This window comes from Saccopteryx bilineata, chromosome 1, assembly GCF_036850765.1.
Source record: "Saccopteryx bilineata isolate mSacBil1 chromosome 1, mSacBil1_pri_phased_curated, whole genome shotgun sequence".
Classification (NCBI taxonomy): domain Eukaryota; kingdom Metazoa; phylum Chordata; class Mammalia; order Chiroptera; family Emballonuridae; genus Saccopteryx; species Saccopteryx bilineata.
Window position 1 is genome coordinate 85,447,469 of NC_089490.1, and position 25,295 is coordinate 85,472,763.

The 25,295-nt window shown below is 43.0% G+C and overlaps 1 protein-coding gene across 1 annotated transcript; it reads right to left on the reverse strand.

The window, feature by feature from the left end:
* Positions 1-1,196: 1,196 nt before the first annotated feature.
* WBP2NL (WBP2 N-terminal like) lies at positions 1,197-24,196 on the reverse strand. The gene is made up of 8 exons (XM_066252590.1): positions 24,135-24,196; positions 16,174-16,282; positions 15,766-15,907; positions 15,457-15,549; positions 11,277-11,387; positions 4,295-4,350; positions 4,036-4,188; positions 1,197-1,202 (listed from the first exon to the last, which is right to left on the reverse strand). The coding sequence occupies exons 1-8, from the start codon at positions 24,194-24,196 to the stop codon at positions 1,197-1,199; spliced, it is 732 nt and encodes a 243-aa protein (XP_066108687.1).
* Between the last annotated feature and the right edge of the window lie 1,099 nt (positions 24,197-25,295).

The following is a 25,295-nucleotide window of genomic DNA, read 5'->3' on the forward strand; positions in this document are numbered from 1 at the left end:
ACCAGAGCCACTCTAGCGCCTGAGGCAGAGGCCACAGAGCCATCCCCAGCGCCCGGGCCATCTTTGCTCCAATGGAGCCTTGGCTGCGGGAGGGGAAGAGAGAGACAGAGAGGAAAGCGCGGCGGAGGGGTGGAGAAGCAAATGGCTGCTTCTCCTGTGTGCCCTGGCCGGGAATCGAACCCGGGTCCTCCGCACGCTAGGCCGACGCTCTACCGCTGAGCCAACCGGCCAGGGCTCCAGCTCCAGTTTCTTCATCAGAGATTGAGGTCCAAGCATTCTCCTTGTTGAACTGTGCATGGACAGTGCCTAGCAGGGTGCTCAACACAGTTAACAAATCGGCTGGCCAACTAACATAATTACTGCCCCTCTCAAAGTCTTCACCTTCCACCCATTATTAAGGTGGTGGAGCCTTCAAGCCTGGTGCTGTGAGGAAAGGATGAGGCCATGAGGCCATGAAACACTCAAAGATCTCAGTACTCTCTCTTTCCTGTGCCAGCTGAGCTGGCCCCAGCAACCCCACACTTCAGTAACAGAGCAGCAAAAGATCTACCCTGTTTCCTCAAAGATAAGACATCCCCGAAAATAAGACCTAGTGTAACAATTTTCAAGCTTAAGAAATATAAGGCCTCCCCTGAAAATAAGACCTAGTGCATCTTTAGGAGCAAAAATTTTTTTTTTTTCTTCCATTTTTCTGAAGCTGGAAACAGGGAGAGACAGTCAGACAGTCTCCCGCATGCGCCCGACCGGGATCCACCCGGCACGCCCACCAGGGGCGATGCTCTGCCCACCAGGGGGCGCTGCTCTGCCCATCCTGGGCGTCGCCATGTTGCGACCAGAGCCACTCTAGCGCCTGGGGCAGAGGCCACAGAGCCATCCCCAGCGCCGGGGCCATCTTTGCTCCAATGGAGCCTTGGCTGCGGGAGGGGACGAGAGAGACAGAGAGGAAAGCGCGGCGGAGGGGTGGAGAAGCAAATGGGCGCTTCTCCTGTGTGCCCTGGCCGGGAATCGAACCCGGGTCCTCCGCACGCTAGGCCGACGCTCTACCGCTGAGCCATCCGGCCAGGGCCTAGGAGCAAAAATTAATATAAGACACTGTCTTATTTTGAGGGAAACATGGTAGAAGCAATCTGATCTCCTGAGAAAACTGAGCCCTCCTTTGACACCATTGATTTTCAAGGCCCTATGACTACCAGAGATCAAGCCTGCAGCAGGAAAAGGGACTCAGAGCTCAGCAGGACCTCACAGAAGCATGGAGAGCATCAGGATACTACACGCACAGGCAACTCCTCCGACTGCCTGGCAACTGTGGAATAAAAAGAAAATGTGAGGGAGTAGATTCCCCAGTCAGAGATTAGGGTCTCAGGTTCTGGGGCCAGCCTGAGTTCAAGTCCCGCCTCCATCACTTAATAATTGCAAATATAAGTTCTTCTGTTGGACCCCGGTAAAAGGGGGCATTCAGTCTTGTGGGGACCGAAAACTAACAGGGTCTTTGCAGTTTAGATTTTTGGGGGACAGAAGTGTGGAGAACTGGCAGTAAGCTGACAGTCTGCCCAACCCCAACCCCCCACCTCACTTGCTTAGTGAAGTTGCTAAAGGCTATTTTTTCCACACCTTTATGTTAGCTATGGAGCTGGATTTTTTTTTTTTTTTTATAGAGACAGAGTCAGAGAAAGGGATAGATAGGGACAGAGAGACAGGAAAGGAGAGAGAGATGAGAAGCATCAATCATTTGTTTTTTGTTGTGACACCTTAGTTGTTCATTGATTGCCAGCGACCTTGGGTCCAAGCTGGTGAGCTTTGCTCAAACCAGATAAGCCCCTGCTCAAGCTGGCGACCTGGGGGTCTTGAACCTGGGTTCTCCACATCCCAGTCTGATGCTCTATGCACTGCATCACTGCCTGGTCAGGCTATGGTGCTGGATTGTTTATACTCATCCTACCCCCATGTCCCTCGGAAAGACTTGAGGCAAGTTTCTTTTTATCCTTTGTTTTGGGAAGTTAAGATGTTCTGTATGGTGGGGGTTTTCTGCACTTGGGAGAATTCTTGGGATGCCTTGGAAATGTGACTTTGTTTTAATGATCTCTTTGATTTGCTAATGGCCTCACTTTGCCCTATAAGTAAAGCAGGTTGGGGGATGGAGGGTTGCTTTTTTGCAAGCTATCTCTTGCGTTATAAAGAGTTGTAAAGAAACGTCCTGAGCCCATCCTTTTTCTCTTTAAGACTATTTTCTTAATTCCATGCTGTTCCCCTGTTCCCACTCAGGACCTGTAATTACTAGCCAGGCTGGTTCATGGCACAGCCTGATGGGATTGAAAATCTCTGTAGTAATACTCCCTAAAACTTTCTTTTTCCATTTAACAAGAACACTTAGAAGTATTTGCACATGTAGCGTGGATGTATCACTTAATAGTTTATTTAAATATTTACTATTAATAAAGCTATAGGTTATTTCTAATTCTGTGCTGTTAGAAACAATGAATCTAATGAAAGCTTCCCAGTATATCTTGTGCACCCATGCAAGTACTTCTCAGGAACACATATTGAGAAGCCAAACCACTAAATCAAGAGTAGATACATTTTAACTTTTAAAGATGCTGCTGAATTTCTTTCTAAAAATGCATACCAACTTAATCTCCCTTCAGTAGTGTATAACAATAACCATTCCCTCACATCCTTCCCAACATTTGAGTTTTTCAATCTTTTTAATATTAAATCTTTGAAAATAAAGTGGTTTCTATTTCAAGTTGACTTCCCTAACACTAGTTGAGTTGAATGAACATCTTTTCAAATGTTTCTTGACCAGCCACTCTATTGCCTCAGTTAATGGGGAATTTATATCTTTGGCCCTGGCCAGTCAGGTCAGTGGTAGAGTGTCAACCTAGCATGTGGAAGTCTCAGGTTCAATTCCTGGTCAGGGCACACAGAAGAAGTGACCATCTGCTTCTGCTTTGCCCTCTCCCTTTTCTCCCCCACCCTCCTTCCTTCAGCCATGGATCGATTAATTTGGGTGCGTCAGCCTAGGCGCTGAGGCTAGCTCCATGGAGCCTCCACCTCCAGTGCTAAAAATACCTAGATTGTAAACATGGCCTCAAACAGGCAGAGCATTGGCCCCAGACAGGGGTTGCAGGGTGGATCCCGGTTTGGGCGCATGTGGGAGTCTGTCTCTGTATCTCCCCTCCTCTCACTTAAAAATAAAAAATAGTGAATGTATATCTTTTGTCCATTTTTCTTTTGGGTTGACTTATAGCAGTTCATATATTCTACTAAAAGTTATTTGTTTGTTTATATATATGTTGGAAATTACCTTCTCCTAGTCTGTTGCCTATCTTTCAACTTTAGTCATACAGAACTTTTAAATTTCAAGAGTCAGATTTATACTTATTTTATTTATGTTTTCCTTTATTACTTCATTGGTTTTGGTCTTCTTAAAAAAGGCTTTCCTATAGCTAGGCATGATTTTCAGTGGTTGTATAATAGTCTACTGTAATGGATATACCATAATTTATAAAATTCTCTCTCACTATTAGAAATTTAGGTTGCTACATTCTTTCACTAATATAAAGAATGCTGCGAAAAATAAGTGTTCAACTTGATATTTATAACACATATCTTAGGGCCTTGAAAACGGACTATAATAAATGTTTCTTGGATGGGGAGGGAAGAAAGGCAGAAAGCTTTTTCCACAGTCACAGAGTCACATTCAAGTTATGTTAAAAACAAATTGCAACCCAACGTCAACCAAATTATTAGGGAATTAGCCCTACAAGTCTACTTCTCCTTTAGCCCATTTGATCAAGAGTTGACTCTGTTCTAAAATCTAGGCATGAAAGTAAAGCTTCATTTTTCCCTTAAGACTGCCCTTCCAAAGGGTGGGGTAACTACTTAAGAAAGGCCTTTAAATACATACCTGAGTCCTCCTTCTTATCCTGACTTCTGTTTTAGGATGCCACTTTGCTTGGTAAGTCTTCAGGGTTTACTTCTGAGGAGGTGGTATATGGGCCTGAGAAGATGAGGTGGAAGGAAGTGAAGTCTCACATCCAGGAGGCTGGGCTGCCACAGAATCGTGAGGTCCAGTTCTATTTCTAGAAGGAGGAGCTTCATATCTCGGAGGTGGGAGTTCATTTCTAGCTGGTGGGGCTCCATATCCTGCAAGCGGGACTCCATATCCTGCAGGCGGGACTCCATATCCTGCAGGCAGGACTCCATTTCCTGGTTGGGGGGCTCCGTACCCCAAAGGCAGAGCTTCGTATCTAGGTGGTGGGGCTCTGTATTCTGCAGGCAGAGATCCATATACCCCTGGTGGGGCTCCATATCGCACAGGTTGGGACCCATAGACAACAACTGGGTGTGCTGGGATAGAAAGAAAAAAATCAGTTACTTATTTTTTAGAGTGAATAAGGAGAAAATGAGAAGGAGGAAGGCAAAAATGATGCCGAAGCAAACTAACACAGGAAGAGAATCAGGCAGAATAATGGTAAAGGCAGGTCCTTCAACCACCACCAGTTGAAGGCTTCCTCATTTCCTGTTGTAGAGGGATTCAAGTTAACAGGAAAACAACCCTACAATGGATGAAGTGTGGATCTGGAACACTGAATTTGCTGGCTTGAAATTCAAGGCTTGCCTGGTCAAGGCACATATGAGAAGCAACTACGAATTGATGCTTTCTGTTCCTCCCTCCCTCAACCCCGCCTTTCTCTCTCTCTCTCTCAAATCAATAAATAAAATCTTAAAAAAAAAAACATAACAAGAAACCAAAAATAAATTCTGGGGCTGAAAAGTACAAAAACTGAAATGGAAGGCAAGCAGAATAAACATTCCAAGAATAAGGGAGGGGTGAGGAGCCTACAGTTGCCTGGGTCATCTTTCAGGACAGACAGAACACTTGCTAACCCTTTCCTTAGTTATGGTGAATAATGCTACTATAACATGGATGTATGAATACCTATCTCTTTGAGGCCCTGCTTTCAATTCTTTTGGATTTATACCCAAATGTGGGATTGCTGAGTCATATGCTAACTCTATTTTTAATTTTTTAAGAAGCCTCTATACTGTTTCCTACAGAGGCTGTACCATTTTACATTCCCACCAACAGTGCACGTATTTCAATTTCTCCACATCTGTGCCAACATTTGTTGTTTTATTTTTTCTGACAGTAGCCATTCTAATAGGTGTGAGAAAGAAAAAGTTATGTTTATATATGCCCTGACCCGATAGCTTGGTTGGTTAAAGCACCGTCTCAACACGTAAAGGTTATGGGTTCAATCCCCAGTCAGAGCACATATAGAAACAGATGAATGTTTCTGTTGCTTTCTCTCTCCCTCTGAAATCAATAAATAAAATATGTTTTTAAAACACTTATGTTCATACAAAAACCTGTACAAAAAGTTTACAGCAACTTTATTCATAATAACCAAGATCTGGAAGCAATCCAAATATCCTTAAATTTTTGAATGGTTAAACAAATTGTTATACATGTATTAACAGGAAATATTAAACAATAAAAATTTTTTTGATATCCACAACAACCTAGATGAATCTCAAGAGACTTATGCTGAGTAAAAAAAAAAAAATCTATCCCCAAAACTTAATATACTGTATGATTCAATTTATGTGGCATTCTTGAAATGGCAAAATTATAGAAATGACGAACTATTAGTTGCTGCCATGGACTAAGGAGGAGGAGGGTGTCAGGGAAGTAGGTAGATATAGCCCAGAAAGGAAAAATGAGGGATCCTTATAATGATGAAAGTGCTCTGCAATTTCATTGTACCAATGTCAATATTCTGTTTGTGATATCATACTATATAGTTGTGCAAGATGTTACCAATGAAAGAAATTAAGTAAAAGGTATAGGAGATCTCTCTGTATTATTTCTTAAAACTATACGTAAATCTACAATTATCTCAAGATAAAAAGTTTAACTTAAAAATCATAGTTCCAGCCTGACCAGGCAGTGGCGCAGTGGCCAGAGCGTCAGACTGGGATGCAGAGGACCCAGGTTCAAGACCCCGAGGTCGCCAGCTTGAGCACGGGCTCATCTGGTTTGAGCAAAAGCCCACCAGCTTGAACCCAAGGTCACTGGCTCCGGCAAGGGGTTACTCAGTCTGCTGAAGGCCTGCGATCGGTCAAGGCACATATGAGAAAGCAATCAATGAACAACTAAGGAGTTGCAATGCGCAACAAAAAACTAATGATTGATACTTCTCATCTCTCTCCGTCCCTGTCTATCCCTCTCTCTGAGGGATACCAAACAAACAAAAAAATCCCATAGTTCCAGCAATAAACAATTCAAAAAGGAAATTAACAAAACAATTCCATTTACAATTGCATCCAAAAGAATAAGATACCTACCAATAAATAAAACCAAGGAGGTAAAAGACTTGTCCACTGAAAACTATAAAAAATTACTGAAAGAAATTTTAAAAACCTAAATGGAAAGACTTCCTGCTTTCATGGATTGGAAATCTTAATATTAAGATAGCAATTCCCTACAAAGTGACCTACAAATTCAATGCAATCTCTATCAAGATTCCAAAGGCCATTTTTACAGAAATAGAAAAGCTGATTCTCAAATTCATATGGAACTGCAAGGGCGCATAGAGAGTCAAAACAATACTGAAAAATATATTCAAAATAGGAAGATTCATACTTCCCTATTTCAAAACTTACTACAAAGCTAGAGTCATCAAAACAATATGGTACTAGTATAAAAAAGACATATACCAATGGAATAGAATCGGGAGTCCAGAAATAAACCTAAACCTATGACCAATTGATTTTCAACAATGATGCCAGACCATTCAATTGGGAAATAATAGTCTCCTCAACAAATGATGCTGGGGCAATGGAATTACCACATGCAGAAGAATAAAGCTGGACCCTCACTCACTCCATATACAAAAATTAACTCATAATGAATTGATAACCTAAATTTAAGAACCAAAATTAAAAAACTCTTGAAAGTGTAGGGGTAGATCTTCATGACATTGGACTTGGCAACAGATTCCTGAATTTGATATTAAAAGCACAAGCAACAAGAGAAAAAATAGATTAAGTTTAAATAAAATTTAAATAAGACAAAAAATTTAAATAATCAAAATTAAAAAATAAAAATGTTTAAATAAAAATTTTAAACTTTTGTACATCAAAGGACATTATCAAGAATGTGAAAGAATGAAAAAACATATTTGCAAATCCCACATATGATAAGGGATTAATATCCAGAATATATAAAGAACTCTTACAATTCAATAAAAAGATAAACTACCAGAATAAAAAATGAAAAAAGGACTTGGATAGATGTATCTCCAAAGAATATATATAAATGGCCAACAAGCACATGAAAAGATGTTCAACATCATTGGTCATTAAAAAAATGAAAATTAAAACCACAATGAGATACCACCTTACATTCACTAGGTGGCTTTAATATAAGCAACAACAAAAACAAAACGGCAGCCTGACTAGGCAGTGGCAGAATGAATAGACTTGAACTGGGATGCAGAGGAACCAGGTTTGAAACCCCAAGGTCACCAGCTTGAGCGTGGGCTCATCCACCTTGAGTGCAGGCTCACCAACTTGAGCGTGGGGCCACGGGATCAAGCGTGGGATCATAGACATGACCTCATGGTCGCTGGCTTGAGCCCAGAGGTTGCTGGCTTAAAGCCCAAGGTCACTGGCTTGAGCCCAAGTTTGCTGGCATAAGCAAAGTGTCACTCGCTCTGCTGTGGCCCCCGGGTCAAGGTACATATAAGAAAGCAATCAATGAACAATGAAGATGATGCAATGAAGAATTGATGCTTCTCATCTCTCTCCCTCTCTGTCTGTCCTGATATCTCTCTCTGTCTCTGCTACCAAAAAAAAAAAAAAACAAAAAAAAACAAAACAGAACAAAAAGGCAAATAACAAGTGTTGGCAAGGATATGGAGAATGCAGGTGGGAATACAAACTGATACAGTTGCTGTGGAAAACAGTGTGGTGGTTTCTCAAAAAGTTAAACACTGAATTACTATATATCCCAGTAATTTTTTTTAATTTATTGATTTCAGAGAGAAAGGAAAGGGGAAGAAGACAAACAGAAACATCAATCTGTTTCCATGCACTCTGACCAGGGGTCAAACCAATAACCTTTGCATATTGGTATGATGCTCTAACCAACCAAGCTATCTGACCAGGGCTAGCTCAGTAATTTATTTTCTTTTTTAAATTTTATTTATTGATTTGAGACACACACACACACAGAAAAGCAGGGGAGGAGCGGGAAGCATCAACTTGGAGTAGTTGCTTCTCTCATGTGCTTTGACCAGGCAAGCCTGTGGTTTCAAACTGTTGACTCAGTGTTCCAAGTCGACATTCTATCCACTGCGTCACCACAGGTCAGACTAGCCCAGTAATTTCTTTTTTTTTTTTTTCTTTTCTTTTTTTTTTTTTTCATTTTTTCTGAAGCTGGAAATGGGGAGAGACAGTCAGACAGACTCCCGCATGCGCCCGACCGGGATCCACCCGGCACGCCCACCAGGGGCGACGCTCTGCCCACCAGGGGGCGATAATCTGCCCATCCTGGGCGTCGCCATGTTGCGACCAGAGCCACTCTAGCGCCTGGGGCAGAGGCCACAGAGCCATCCCCAGCGCCCGGGCCATCCTTGCTCCAATGGAGCCCCGGCTGCGGGAGGGGAAGAGAGAGACAGAGAGGAAAGCGCGGCGGAGGGGTGGAGAAGCAAATGGGCGCTTCTCCTGTGTGCCCTGGCCGGGAATCGAACCCGGGTCCTCCGCACGCTAGGCCGACGCTCTACCGCTGAGCCAACCGGCCAGTGGCCCAGTAATTTCAATTCTATGAAAATACCCAAGAGAAATGAAAATATATGTCCACACAGAAACCTATATACACATGTTTATAGCAGCTACTATTCATAATAACGAAAAGATGGAAACAAGTGAAATGTCCATTAATGGATAAATGGATGAACAGATTGTGGTACACACATACAGTGAAATATTATTCAGCCTCAAAAAAAATACAGTACTGATACATGCTACAACTTGGATGAACCTTGAAAACATTATGCTAAGTGAGATAAGCCAAGCACAAAAGATCACATGCTGTATGATTCCTTTTATGTGATATATTTGGAATAAGCAAATCCATAGAGACAAATAACAGAGTATACCAAGAGATGCTGGGAGGGGAAAATAGGAAATTATTACTTAGTGAGGAATTATGGGGTGTTTCATGGGATGATGTAAAAAAAAATTGAAACTAGAGAGAGCTGATGTACCACATTATGAATATACTAAATACCACTGAATTGTGTGTGTTTTTTAATGAGAGAGAGAGACAAACAGAAAGGGAGAGAGATGGTAAGAATCAGCTTGTGGTTGCAGCACTTCAGTTGTTCATTGATTACTTCTCATACCTGCCTTGACAAAGTGGGTGGGGGCCCTCCAGCCGAGCCAGTGACCCCTTACTCAAGCCAGTGACCTTGGGCTTCAAGCCAGTGACCATGGGATCATGTCGATGATCCCATGCTGAAGCTGGCAACCCCAAACTCAAGCCAGCAACCCTGGGACTTCAGCTGCACCACTAGTCAGGCCTGAATGGTACATTTGTAAATGGTTTTATGTTATGTGAATTTCAACTCAATAAAAAAAAATTTTATAAAACATCAGCAACACGTACTTTTAGATTTTGAGTATTAAAGTGTAATACCCCTGGCCCTAGCTGATTGGCTCAGTGGATAGAGTGTCAGCCCAGCGTATAGACATCCCAGGTTTGATTCCCAGTCAGGGCACTCAAGAGAAGTGACCATGTGCTTCTCTCTCCCTTCCTCTTCCCTTTGTCTCTCTCTTCTCCCCTTGCAGCCAGTAGTTTGAGTAGTGGCCCCAGGTGCTGAGGATAACTTGGTTGGTACAAGCATGTCAGCCTCAGGTGCTAAAAATAGCTCAGTTGGCCCTGGCCGGTTGGCTCAGGGGTAGAGCGTCGGCCTGGTGTGCAGGAGTCCCAGGTTCGATTCCCGGCCAGGGCACACAGGAAAAGCGCCCATCTGCTTCTCCACCCTTCCCCCTCTCCTTCCTCTCTGTTTCTCCTCCCCTCCTGCAGCCAAGGCTCCATTGCAGCAAAGATGGCCCCGGGCGCTGAGGATGGCTCTGTGGCCTCTGCCTCAGGCGCTAGAGTGGCTCTGGTTGCAGCAGAGCAACGCCCCAGATGGGCGGAGAATTGCCCCCTTGTGGGCATTCCAGGTGGATCCTGGTCGGACACATGGGGAATCTGTCTGACTGCCTCCTAGTTCCCAACTTCAGAAAAATACAAAAAAAAAAAAAAAATAGCTCAGTTGATTCAAGCATTGCCCCAAGCAACAGTTGCCAGGGGGATCCCCATCTGGTCAGGGTGCTTGCAGGAGTCTGTCTCACTATCTCCCCTCCTCTCACTTAAAAAAAAAAAAAAGAGAATATAATAAGCACAGGCATTGAGGTAAGTATTAAGGTTACAAATAAGTATCCTTCAGTTGTATACAAAACTAAAAGCCAATGGACATCAGTCATGCTCCAAGAAGAACCCAAGAAAAGGGCCCATATTTTGGGGTCAGTTGGAAGCCTATTAGAAGACCCTTTGTGGCCTACAAATAGGCATTGGACAACATTTGAAAATCAATACTCTATCACCTCCCAGAAACATGACTCAGCAGCTGTGGACAGGCACAACTGTTAAAAAGGCACAGGGAATATGGCCAGATAGCTTGGCTGGTTAGACTAGAGAATCATCTGGAAACACAAAAGTTACAGGTTTGATCCCTGGTCAGGGCACATATAGGAACAGATTGATGATTCTGTCTCTCTCTCTTACTTCTTCTCTCTATATAATCAATAAATAAATTTTTTTAAAAAGAAAAAGAAAAAAAAGGGCACAAGGCATAAAGCTCAGGGCTGGAGTCATTAGTGAGGTTGAAGGGCATGGTTCAAGCTTGATGGCTATGCTTGTGTGAAAAGGGAAGGGTGAAGTGAGTAAAAGCGCATTTTCTGTTCAGGCTGGAAGCAGGAGGTGACTGTTTCCACCAATGGGAGTTGCCCAACTATGTTTCGTATTTGTATATTGCAATTAAAAATAAACCCGAAACTTGTTAATTTGCCATTGGTTTCAGTCTGGAAATGAAGTCATGGATTCAACTACTTTCCAAGCTCCAAACGTCTGAGGCTGAAGGCAAGTTAGAAGTGAATGGGTCTTTGGGACCCGGGGGGGTACTTTTCTACCTCCCAGTAAGAACCTCCTTGCCATTCCTTACCTGCACAAGGCATCCTTTGGCTGCACACCATGCTCCCCTGCCCAGTAATGATAAACATTCCTGGAGCACCGAACCAGTCATTTATACTTCCAAGTGGAATTCCATGGGCAGCTGAGAAGACAAATTTGGCAAAATAGGAACTCTAATTCTTTTAAAGTCAGATGCATAGCAGCTATCAACCAAATAATGAACAAAATATTAACTATCACTTTACTTGAGTATCCAACAATGTTGCCAGGATACAAGATAAAAAATATACACCATGTTGTCCTGAACCCTACCGCTTCTTGAGGGCAGAGACTGGCTTACTGGCCTGTGCTTATTCAGATCTTGTATAACACCAATCATGATAGGTATTCAGAAAGAGTTTCCAAGTGAGAAATTCTATCAAGTTGGCAAGATACATCCATTGAAGACCAATTTAATTGCTGTGTAGTACAGTAGAAAGCCCTTCTGTTTGTCTTCCTCTGCATCTCTTTTGAGGACACTTGTGATGGCATTTGGGGCCCACCTAGCTAATCAAAGGTAATCTCATCTCAAGATCCTTAAATTAATTACATCTGCAAAGACTTCTTTTTACAAATAAGGTTAACATTCACAGGTTCTGAGAATTAGGACATGAATATATCTTCAGGAGTCACTATCAGTCTACCACACTAATTTCTGGTCATATGGCATACAAAGAGAAGTAACGTACACCACCTCCAGGCTTGGTATGTGAAAACTGCCCAGGTAAGATCTCCTCTCTTCCCACTCTGCTGACTATCCAACCTATCCAACCTATCCAACAGGCCATGGAATTCAGGTATCAGGGATGGCAGAGATTCTATTACCCTGGGTCCCTGAAGGGCTATGTGGAACAGATTCCCCTTTTAGCCCTACTGATTGGCTTTTTTTTTTTTTTTTTTTTTTGACAGAGACAGAGAGAGACAGAGAAAGGGACAGATAGGGACAGACAGAGAGGAAAGGAGAGAGATGAGAAGCATCAATTCTTTGTTGTGGTTCATTGATTGCTTTCTCTTATGTGCCTTGATGGGGGGCTACAGCAGAGTGAGTGACCCCTTGTGCAAGCCAGTGACCCTAGGCTCAAGTCAGCAACCATAGGGTCATGTCTATGATCCCACGCTCAAGTCAGCAACCCTGCACTCAAGCTGGTGAGCCCATGCTCAAGCTGGTGAGCCCATGTTCATGCCAGTGATCCCTCGCTCAAGCTGGTGAGCCCTCACTCAAGTCAGATGAGCCCGCACTCAAGCTGACAACCTCGGAGTTCTGAATCTGGTCCTCTGTGTCCCAGTCTGACGCTCTAGCCACTGCACCACCTGGTCAAGCTTAAAAATTTTTTTCTTAAAGATTTTATTTATTCATTTTGGGAGAGAGAGAGAGAAAAGGAGGGGAGGAGCAGAAAGCATCAACTCGCACATGCGCCTTGACCAGGTAAGCCCAGGGTTTCAAACCGGCGACCTCAACATTCCAGGTTGACACTTTATCCACTGTGCCACCCAGGTCAGGTGCTGACTGGCCTTTATATAAGCAGTAATATCTACTATCCTAAGTCATTGATAATTTGAGTTTTATCTGATTCAATAACTAGAATCATTTTAAGTAATTCACTATAAATCTAAAGTTGTCCTCCTTACCCCTATAATTCTCCTTTTCAATATCCTACTTGTAACCCTTCCCAGAAGAAGTAATTATTTTATTCACTTACATATTTGCTTATTTTATATATCACTCTCACTAGACTAAGTTTAACAAAGGCAGGGACCATGTATGATTTGTTCACTGTTGTGTTCCCAATTGTCTCACCTAGTGTTTAGCACAAAATAGGTATTCAGTATACATTTTTGTTTTGTTTTATTTTTTTATTAAGTGAGAGGCAGAGAGGCAGAGAGACAGACTCCCACATGCAGACCGGGATTTACCCGGCAAGCCCCCTATGGGGCCATGCTCTGCCCATCTGGGGCTGCTGTTCCATTACTCGGCAACTGAACTATTTTAGCTCCTGAGGTGAGGCAATGGAGGCATTCTCAACACCCGGGGACAACTTGCTTGAACGAGCCATGGCTGCAGGGGGTTGGGGGGAGAGAAGGGAGATGGGGAGGGGTGGAGAAGCAGATTGTTGCTTCTCCTGTATGCCCTGACCAGAATCGAACCCAGGACTTCCACACATTGGGCCAATGCGCTACTACTGAGACAACCAGCCAGGGACACAATGGGAAAAAAAAGATAAAGAAAATGTGGGAAATGTTAATAGGTGAATCTAGATAAAGAGTCCATGGGAGCTCATTGTAATATTCTTGTAACTTTTCTATACATTTAAAAAAAATAAAATGTTTAATAAGAGAAAAAGAGTAGGTTTAAGGTTCAAAGTCCAGCTCCAGTGCTTACTAACTGTGTAGCCTTGGGAAATCATGTAATGCATCACTGACTCAGTTTCCCCAGCTATAAGCTGGGGATAATGACAGTACCTACATCATAAGGTTTTTGTGAGAATTAAATAAATTTACACAAGTAAAGGGCTTAGAACACTCCAGTTCATGGTAAGCATTCAATGAATAGTAGGTAGTATCATTAGATCTAAAATTAAACGCATTTCCTCTCTAATTTACACTGTCCCTTATTTTCTTTTCTTTTCTTTTTTTTGGTGACAAAGATAGAGAGAGAGAGTCAAAGAGAGGAACAGATAGGAACAGACAGACAGGAAGGGAGAGAAATGAAAAGCATCAATTCTTCATTGCGGCACCTTAGTTGTTCATTGATTGCTTTCCCACATGTGCCTTGACTGGGGGGCTACGGCAGACTGAGTGACCCCTTGCTCAAGCCAGCAACCTGGGGCTCAAGCTGGTGAGCCTTGCTCAAACCAGATGAGCCTGTGTTCAAGCTGGTGACCTCGGGGTTTCAAACCTGGGTCCTCCGCATCCCAGTTCAATATTCTATCTACTACGCCACCTCCTGGTCAGGCTGTCCTTTATTTTCTTGACCATGGTATATAGCATCATGATCCAGCCAATCTTCTAAGCTGGAAATTTCACTCCATCCTTCTGGGTGTCCCAGCACTTTGTCCATGACTCTGTGACAGCACAAACCAAAAGACAGGAACACATATGTCTGTCTCCACTAGACTGTGTTCATCTCAGCTAGACTGAGGTTGGGAATGGAAGGCAAGGGAGAAAGAGAAAGAGATTCCCAGATATAACAAACATCACAAAGGCTCAGCAATAAGAGAACAAGGCACAAAGAAATCCAGTTGGTTGGAGCACAAAAGGTGAGAGAGTAAAGAGCATGGAGTGAAGCTGGACTGAAAAATAAACCATAAAAAAATTATTTGTATTCAAAGTTTGAAAGAGTTCTCTGGTATATCCAGTTGAGGAGTGCTATAAGGCTTGACAGTATCTCTTCCTTCCTCTCATTGAAGATGGGGACTAAGCCTAAGAGACACAAAGGCAAAGCCAGAGAAAAGAGATGACAAAAAAGGCATGTCATGGGAACAGGAGCTAAGGCAGCTGGGGCTCCCAGACATGAAAAAGAGATTAGTCAGTGATATCTGAGACCAACATTTAGATCAGGGGTCCCCAAACTATGGCCCGCGGGCCACATGTGGCCCCGCCGTACTTCCAGAAGGGGCACCTCTTTCATTGGTGATCATTAAGAGGAGCCTAGTTCCTATTGAAATACTGGTCAATTTGTTGATTTAAATTTACTTGGTCTTTATTTTAAATATTGTATTTGTTCCCTTTTTTTTTTTTGTTTGTTTTTTTTACTTTAAAATAAGATATGTGCAGTGTGCATAGGGATTTATTCATAGTTTTTTTTTTATAGTCCAGCCCTCCAACGGTCTGAGGGACAGTGAACTGGCCCCCTGTGTAAAAAGTTTGGGGACCCCTGATTTAGATGGACTAAAGACTGTCAAGTACAATTCAGGTGTCTGATTATAAGCCCCCACTAAATTGCAAACTCATTCCAGACAGAGAGGGACTGAATAATCTTTGTGTTCTCAGCACGTATTATTGTACTCGGCACATAGTAGGCAGGCTTAGGACATGCCTGCTGAATACATGGGCAACTACCGAGTGTCCAATCACAGAGGCCAGAGATTTCTGACTGGGTAACAGTCCTACTTCAATCCCACAAGCCTAAACATCCCGAAGTGCTTATAGCTAGCTTCAGCATTATTGCTCACCGGCAGAGGCAGCTTTCATCATCAACTCGAAAAACACGATGGCACCTCCTCTTCTGAAGGCTAATTTAAAAGTAGCCTGTCCTTCCCAGCCACCTGGGGGAAGAAATGGCACCAAGTAAGAGGCAGGCTGGCATAGCTGGTAACTGAAGGACTGCCACAAACACTGCGAGAAGCATTACCCAAAGAAGCAGGGCAGCTTTCTTTCATTTGAATTCCAACATAAGCCAAGCTTGAATCTTAAACCTTCTGGAAGCTTTTAAGATTAAAAAAAAAAAAAAAAAAACACCACTTCTGAGTGTAAACACTTACCATCTGGATCTGCCTGAATGGTTCCTTTAATGTAGTTGGGGGCAAAGACTGGTTGTTCAACAGTGCAGTTCCTCATCAGATCAAATGGCATCATAAAAGAAAGCATGGGATCACTGATTGAGTGGGAAGTCACAAAGATCACCTAAGAGAAGAAAGAATCTTTGGAAAAGGAATGCAATTTATCCATGAATGGAGACATATAAAAGCAATTCTAAGGTCAAGGTTGCTTTGACATCCTGGCCTAACTGAGAAGTATCACCCATTTTCTTCCACTGTTCTTCAACATGGAAAATCTCAAAGTGCACATGTTTTAAAACACTTTGAAACTCAATGGTTAACCTCTCTCTGTTTTAAGGAAAACAAATGTAGAGTTAATCAGATCAAAGTAGGAGTAGAAATAGAAATTACCCGGTATGAAGTGAGAAACAACATTCCCCTCTTTGTGCCGCTAAAGAGATTGGATCCCTCTGGCTGCTGCAGGAAAGAGAGGTCCACGTCAGGACACTGCTTCAAGACACTGCCGAACAGAAAGGGTGACAGCACACAATTTAGAAGAGTGACAAACATAAAGCCCTTAGCCCAGTTCCTAGTCTGCAGCAAACACTAAATAAATTGTAGTTGCTGCTACTACTTCCATCTTTATTAACATAAATGAAATTTAAATGATTTTATTATCTGATAATTCATACTTATTCTTCTCCCTCTTTTTCTTTGGATTCTTTATCTTATCAAAGCAACTTGTATTCTTACTGTTTATTAATCCTTATACTTCTTGTGTAGTAACTTTCAGGCACTGTGCTAATGGAAAATTCAAAGGTAAGGCATGGAGAGTGCTCAAGAATGCTCTGACATGTTGCTCCTTCTGCCTTCCATGTTATTCCTTCACTCTTAACTGGAAAAAACTTGGATTCATTCTATTCTCACTCATAGAATCTTACTAGGCTTTTTTTCTTTCTTAGTTACTACTACATGTGTTGATTTGTTCAATGTCTTTCCTAATGATATTAGAGACGATGTCTGCCTTCTTTGCCACTATCATCTTAGTACAGGTGGGTGCAACTAAATATTTTTGAAAGAATGAGAAAATGAAAACATGAACACAGTAATAACACAAGCAATATATGACATACAATAAATGGCAACTAAGTGGAATGAGAGATTAGTTTCGGTAGAAGTAATTAGGAATGACTTTATAGGCCCTGGCCGGTTGGCTCAGCAGTAGAGCGCCAGCCCAGTGTATGGATGTCCCAGGTTCAATTCCTAGGCAGGGCACACAGGAGAAGTGATCATCTGCTTCTCTATCTCTCCCCTTATCCTTTCTTTCTTCTCTCTCTCTCTCTCTCTCCCTCTCTTTTCCTCCTGCAGCCATGGCTCGGTTGGAGCAAGTTGGCCCCAGGTTCTGAGGATAACTCTATGGCTTCGCCTCAGGCACTAAAATAGTTCAGTTGCCTAGCAATGGAGCAACAGCCCCAGATGGACAGAGCATTGCCAGGTAGGGGGCTTGCCAGGTAGATCCCAATTGGGGTGCATGTGGGAGTCTGTCTCTCTGCCTCCCTGCTTCTCACTTTAAGGAAAAAAAAGAAATGACTTTATAGAAAGGTTGAAATAATGAGCTGCTTCTTAAGGGGTGAATACTGTTTCAGTAGACAGAGGTGAAGATAGGGGACAATCCTGATGGGAGCCAAAAAAGCATGAATGGAGGCGCAGGAGTAGCATTAGTAGAGGTATGCCATAGAAAGCAAACTATATACTTGGGAACAGCTCACTTATGTGGATTTATCAAAACCATGTAGAAGTAAGATTAGAAGGAGTAGTGAGATGAAGCTGGAAAGCCATGCTGGAAGTAGAACTTGGAGATATCATTTGATAGGCAAAGGCTGTCTCCACAGGGTAGTCACATGATCAAGGAGGTGGTGGTATATCCAGCAACTAGTTTAAGAGTTCCTAAAATAGTACTGATGTGAGAAAATAAGAACTGCAACTAGAGCAGGTGAGTGGGCTTTAAAAAGTCTTTTTTAATGACTATGAAAATATAGGATGTCAGCAAAAATAGAGGAATAGAGAACTCTAAAAGTCAGTCCAGAACTCTTAAATCAAAAGCTTACAGCAACTAGGAAGATGTTTAATCAAGAAAAAGTCATAGGTCAATATCCCTAAAAAATCCTGATGCAAAAATCCTCAACAAAATACTAGTCAACCGACTATAACGGCACACCAAAAGGATTCTATACCACAACCAAGTGGGATTTCTTCCTGGAATGCAAGGCTGCGTCAACACATGAAAATCAACTAATGGCCTGACCTGTGGTGGCGCAGTGAGTGAAGCATCAACCTGTAATGCTGAGGTTGCCAGTTCGGAACCCTGGACTTACCAGTCAAGGCACATTCAACAAACAACCAATGAACAGCTAGAGTGAAGCAACTACTTCTCATCTGCCCCCCCACCATCAAATCAATAAATAAAATCTTTAAAAAAAAAAAAGGAAGGAAAGAAGGGAGGGAGAGGGAGGGAAGAAGAAAGAAAGGAAGGAAGAAAGGGAGTACGGAAGGAAATATAATAAAAATAAAACTACAGTTCTGACCAGATGACTCAGTTGGTAGGTAGGAGTATCCTCCCGATTTGCCGGTTTGATCTCATCAGGACACACACAGAAACAGATCGATGTTTCTCTCTCTCTCTCATCTCCTACCTCTCTCTCTAAAATCAATAAATAAATTTTAAAAGATAGAACTACAATATGACTCAGCAATCCCACTTCTGGGTATATATTCAAAGGAAATGAAAAACAGGATATGAAAGAGATTTCTGCATTGCTATGTTCATTGCAACATTACTTACAATAGCCAAAATACAAAAACAAAAAACAAAACTATCAATGAATGAATAGATAAAGAAGATGTCATACGTATACCATCTTTTTTGCTCCATAAGATGCACTTTTTCCCCCCAAAAGTGGAGGGGAAAATGTCCGTGCATCTTATGGAGTGAAAAATACGGTATTTTATTAAATATTTCAACACACCATTTGGTTCAGAATATTTTTTTTCTTATTTTCCTCCTTAAAACACTAGGTGTGTCTTATGGTCAGGTGCATCTTATGGAACGAAAAATATGGTATATATTACATATATAAATATGTATATAGATATTACATATATATACAGTGTGTCCGTAAAGTCATGGTGCACTTTTGACCGGTCACAGGAAAGCAACAAAAGACGATAGAAATGTGAAATCTGCACCAAATAAAAGGAAAACTCTCCCAGTTTCATGCCTATTCACTGCAGTTCGATGTGGGCTCACGCACAGATTTTTTAGGGCTCCTTAGGTAGCTATCCCATATAGCCTCTACAGCAGGGGTCCCCAAACTATGCCCGCGGGCCCGGGCCTCATGCAGCCCCCTGAGGCCATTTATCCGGCCCCCACCGCACTTCCAGAAGAGGCAACTCTTTCATTGGTGGTCAGTGAGAGGAGCATAGTTCCCATTGAAATACTGGTCAGTTTGTTGATTTAAATTTACTTGTTCTTTATTTTAAATATTGTATTTGTTCCCGTTTTGTTTTTTTACTTTAAAATAAGTTATGTGCAGTGTGCATAGGGATTTGTTCATAGTTTTTTTTTTATAGTCTGGCCCTCCAACGGTCTGAGGGACAGTGAACTGGCCCCCTGTGTAAAAAGTTTGGGGACCCCTGCTCTACAGACTCATCACTGACTGATGGCCTACCAGAACGGGGTTTCTCCACCAAACTGCTGATTTCCTTCAACTGCTTATCCCACCAAGTAATGTTATTCCTATATGGTGGCGCTTCGTTATAAACGCACCGATATTCACGTTGCACTTTGGTCACAGATTCTAATTCAGCGAGCCACAGAACACACTGAACTTTCCTCTGTACCATCCACATCTCGACTGGCATGGCCGTGGGCTGCTCCACCGTACACACGGTGTTATGTCATCATCTGTGCATACGCACATGCTGCCACATCATCCTACAGAAACTGGGAGGGTTTTCCTTTTATTTGGTGCAGATTTCACATTTCTATTGTCTTTTGTTGCTTTCCTGTAACTGGTCAAAAGTGCACCATGACTTTACAGACACACTGTATAAAGGAATACTATTCAGCCATGAGAAAGAAGGAAATCCCATCACATGCTACCACATAGATACATAGATGAACGAAGAAAGAGAAAGACAAATACTGTATGATCTCACTTATATGTGGACTCTAAAAAGAAAAAAGAAAATAGTCAAATGCATAGCAGCAGAGAGTAGAACAGTAATTACCAGGGCTTCAGGGGTTGGGGGAATGGAGAGATGTTGGCCAAAACATACAAATCTGTAGTTATGTAGGACAAATAAGTTTAGAGACCTAATATACAGACATGATGACTATACTTAGTAATATTGTATTGAACACTGGAAATACACTAAGAGAATAGATTTCAGGTGCACTCATCACATAGAAAATGGCAACTAAATGAGAAATATCTTGACTGTAGTGAGCATTTCACTATGTATATGTAATATCAAACCATGTTGCACACCTTAAAGATTTACGTTTTATTTTTTAATGATAAAAAAGATAAATTTGCTGTTGTTTTCAAACTTAGTAAAAATGGAGAAAATTTATGAACTAGGAAAATTTGCCAAGGACATATATGTAGCCAATAACCACAGAAAAAAGTAAGTTCACTAGCAATAAAAAATGTTTCAAGATTCCATTATTCACAGGTTGGACTAGCAGATACCAAAGATTAACACCAGGTGTCGGCAGGAGTGTGGTGAAATGGGTACTCAGAGTATTGAGAAGAATGTAAATTAATAAAATTCTGTAGGATGATTTTGCAAAAAAATATATTTCTATAAATATGTATTTTGACAGAAATTTTTATATTTTAAATATGTATCTTAAATATTTTTTAAAACTTTAAGGGGGCCCTGGCCGGTTGGCTCAGCGGTAGAGCGTCGGCCTAGCGTGCGGAGGACCCGGGTTCGATTCCCGGCCAGGGCACACAGGAGAAGCGCCCATTTGCTTCTCCACCCCTCCGCCGCGCTTTCCTCTCTGTCTCTCTCTTCCCCTCCCGCAGCCGGGGCTCCATTGGAGCAAGGATGGCCCGGGCGCTGGGGATGGCTCTGTGGCCTCTGCCTCAGGCGCTGGAGTGGCTCTGGTCGCAATATGGCGACGCCCAGGATGGGCAGAGCATCGCCCCCTGGTGGGCAGAGCGTCGCCCCTGGTGGGCGTGCCGGGTGGATTCCGGTCGGGCGCATGCGGGAGTCTGTCTGGCTGTCTCTCCCTGTTTCCAGCTTCAGAAAAATGGAAAAAAAAAAAAAAAAAAAAAAAACACAAACTTTAAGGGTATTTTTTATTGGTTGGTTTTAGAGAGAGAAGAGAGAGAGAGAGATAAGGGGTGAGTAGAAAGCATCAACTTGTAGTAGTTGCTTTTCATATGTGCCTTGACCAGGCAAGCCCAGGGTTTTGAACCTGGGTTTTGAATATTTAAATATTTTTTTAAAAGTCTATGTCCTCGGTCTGGCCTGTGGTGGTGCAGTGGATAGAGTGTTTACCTGGAATGCTGAGGTTGCCAGTCTGAAACCCTGGGCTTGCTGGGTCAAGGCACTTATGACAAGGAATCAATCAATGAACAACTAAAGTGAAGCAACTATGAGTTGATACTTCTCATTTCTGTTCCCTTTCTCTTCTCTCTGTAAAAATCAATAAATAAAATCTTTAATAATATTGATAATTTTAAAAGCATAGAATTTTTTTAAGTCTATATCCTCTGATCCCACAATTCCATTTTCAGGAACATATTCCAAAGAAACATTTTGACAGGTGTGCAAAGGGAAGTTTTCAGAAATGTCCTTTAAAGTAATATTTAGGTAATGATAAATTAAAACTAGAATACCTTAGATAGGGGCTTGAGCAAAAATTTATATCAGTCATTGAAAATAATAACATATATATAGATATTAGAAAGCACTCTCAATATATTTGGTAAATGAGAAAACAAGTTACAAAGCAGTGGGGGGGGGGGGGTTGTATTTTTTCCATAGAGGAAAGTACAAAAGGATATATAACAAAATGTAAACAGCACTGGATGTTGGAACCCGGGGTAATTTAAGTTTTTTCTTATTTTTCTACAGTAAATAGTATGGTTTTAACTGCACAAGTATTAGAATATGTGTGTTTTTTTTAATTAAAAAAAAACCCCTCAATATCTTCCCTTTTTACAAGTAGAGTCTGGCTATTACATTTGTGATTTCTCAGCTGGGACAGGAAAAACACCTCCACCAAACAGCCAATCTGATGAAGTTCTCAATTGTGCACTGTGAATAGGCAGAAGTAAAAATATAACCAACCTTCTCCCTCTCAAGGTATTTCTTTAAAGTACATAGTTTCTATCCCGGAAGCCACAGCCCCCACAGGGCCTTCTTTGATACGGAGAAAGCAGAGCAGCTTTGTGAGGGACAGCGGGAATAGGGGCGTTAACTCGCAATGCCTATGGTGAAACCCAATGACAGCTCATGCACTAGGCACTGACCCTGTAATGTGGGGCAAATGATGTTTCTTTGCTTCAGTTTCTCGCCTGTGAAATGAGGGTACTACTAATCCTTATTGTGTACAGAGCCGTTTTAAGTATAAAACTCTTAAAACAGGGGCCTGACCTGTGGTGGCACAGTGGATCAAGCCTCGACCTGGAATGCTGAGTTAGCCCGTTCAACAACCTGGGCTTTCCCGGTCAAGGCACATATGGGAGTTGATGCTTCCTGCCCCCCCCCCCATTCTCTCTCTTTCTCTCTCTCTCTGTCTCCTCTAAAATGAATAAAAATAACTTTTAAAAAACCTCTTAAAACAGGGTTTGGCTATGATTAAGAATTCAAGAGCATGGCCTGACTAGGTGGTGGCACAGTGGATAGAGTGTCGGACTGGGATGCGGAGGACCCAGGTTCCAGACCCCAAGGTCTCCAGCTTGAGCCTGGGCTCATCTGGTTTGAGCAATGCTCACCAGCTTGGACCCAAGGTCACTGGCTCCAGCAAGGGGTCACTCAGTCTGCTGCAGCCCCACAGTCAAGGCACATATGAGAAAGCAATCAATGAACAACTAAGGTGTCACAACGAAAAACTGATGATTGATGCTTCTCATCTCTCTCTGTTCCTGTCTGTCCCTATCTATCCCTCTGACTCTGTCTCTGTAAAAAAAAAAAAAAAAAAAAAAAAAAAAAAAAAATCAAGAGCATAGATTGGACCCCAATTTGAAGGACCATAAAATTCGTTTGTTATTAAAAAAAAACACAACAACAACAACAAAAAAAAAACCTTGTCCCCTGCCTCCAACGCACAAACAGAAAAGCAGAGAAACACTGGTAGGTAGCCTGAGTGAGAAGTCATCCAAACGCCAGATGAGAAGTGCTTCATGGCAGGGTCACAGGCACACAGGACAAAGTGCTCTGGGCCAGCGTACACGAAGGCGTCGTGGTCAAAGAGCGAGCAATTATCTTTTACTACAAAAATGAAGAAAGCAGCGGAGGTCCTTCAGGAGCAAGGGAGGAGACACAGCCGTGGCTAGCCCCGTATATCTATCTGTCAAGGAAATAGTTGGGGGAAGGAAGCATCCAGAAAAGATGTGGACACCAGCAGTTGGAGCCGTCTTGATGATCTTCCCGACATACACTTTCCTAGAGACAGCCTCAGTCTCACCTGAGCGCAGCACCGGGAATCGGGGCCACACTGCTAGGCGACCGCAAAGGAAAACGGGGGGGGAGGGGTAATCGGAGCAGAGAGGAGTTTGGCGGTGAGATAAGGACTCTGAGAAGCTGGGGACAGGGGAGTTAATGAGGGGAGTCGAGGCTTGAAAATTGAGGAGATGCAAACCCACTCCCTCCGGATTAAGCCTGCTGGCGGCCAGAGGGGCGAGCAGCGACACTGCCGGCATCGCGCAAAGCGCCATGCGAGGCCTAGTGAGCGCCGTCCTTCTCAGGCGGCTCTTCTTTCGGTCCCGATCTTTTCCATAAAGGTCAGGCTTCTCCCCCTTGGCTGGGGCCAAGCAGAAAGGGAGCTTTGGGAAGTTCTCAAGAGTAAGAGAGGCCTCTGACAGTTCGGGATCTTTCTAGAACGATCCACACACATGCCTCTTCCGTCTCCCCACCCGCCCCACGTGCAAGGCCAAACGCTGCCTTCCGCGCCACCTCCACATCCAGTAACACCCGTGAGGCGGCGCACACGCACTAACGTCGGAGGCGGAGCTAAGCGTGAAGCGCCGGAAAAGGCGGGAAAGCCTTTGATTTGCTGAGAGTTGCAAGCCTCCAGCTCTACCCAGTCGGTCTCCTCCCTCCTCTGGCAGCATCCCGGGCTTCCCTTCAGGCACCTTTCGCCGTAAGGAATGACAACCCCTCGGCGGTTTTCAGTGTGGTTCTGGTTCACCGCCATCTTGCTCCGGACCCCTCCTGCTGCCCCTCAGATGGGAAGGGGCGGGGCCTGCGCCAAGCTGTGGGGCGGGGCTCTAAAGCAGAGGGCGGAGATTATGGCGCAAAGTCAAAATGAGTGGGCGAGGCCACTGGCCACGTTGGCCAGAGGACCAGGTGGCGTCAGAGTTGAGACAGTGCCTGACCAGGAAGGGGACGAGTCCAGGGAATTGACTCTGCCACCAGGGCCCAGAGCGGTGAGTGATAGGTGAGTGACCTTCTTGAGCCACACCTGCCAGATTGGTCACTGCATTATCAGCATGAATTTGAACTGGTTCTATCTGAAATCAAAGTTAAAAGCAGGAGTCCTCCTTGGCCCAGGTCAGGAAGCTCCTAGCCTTAGGAGAAAGAATTCAAAATGATTTCTCCCGTCTAAGATGAAAACTTTTTCCCACCAGAGAAAGCCTGGACTCTGAGCCTGTTTCTTATGAGGTGGCATACAGAAAGGATGTGTGATCTGGATCAGGAAGGCAAAGAGGAGTCTGTGCCTGCTCCAAGGTGGAGAGAGCCTGTCCACTTTGTGCCTACCCTGCCACCTCCAAAGGGTGATTGTGAGCATCCAGTGGGATACATCATACCAGAATTGCCTTGAAGACTAATATGTTGTACATACTCTTATTTCCTTTAAAATTCACAAATAGCACCAGAGGACTTCAAAGAGAAAGGACGTTAACATCTCCTTAAATATGTAGTTCATCCTATTTAAGATGCTGTCAGTTAGAAGATGCAGCACTTTTAAATGTCCACTATGAAAAAAAGCTGCCAAATAAACTGACATGTCATCAGTTGCAAGCTGGATCCTCATATTCATATACAAGACACTTAAAACAAATGAAGTACAATAGGAATGGTGTGAAGCAGTTGTGTGAGCTACTTTTGCATTGGTGTACTTATCTTGCGTTGTTACCTAAGTGCAACTTCAAGCAACATAATCATGCTTTCTGGACTTCAGTTTCCATATGTGTATGAAGGCATTGGTCAAGAACTCAGGTTTCTTCTAGGGATATTTTTCTTTTTCTTTTTGAAATTTTAAGTGAGAGGAGGGGAGATAGACTCCCACATGT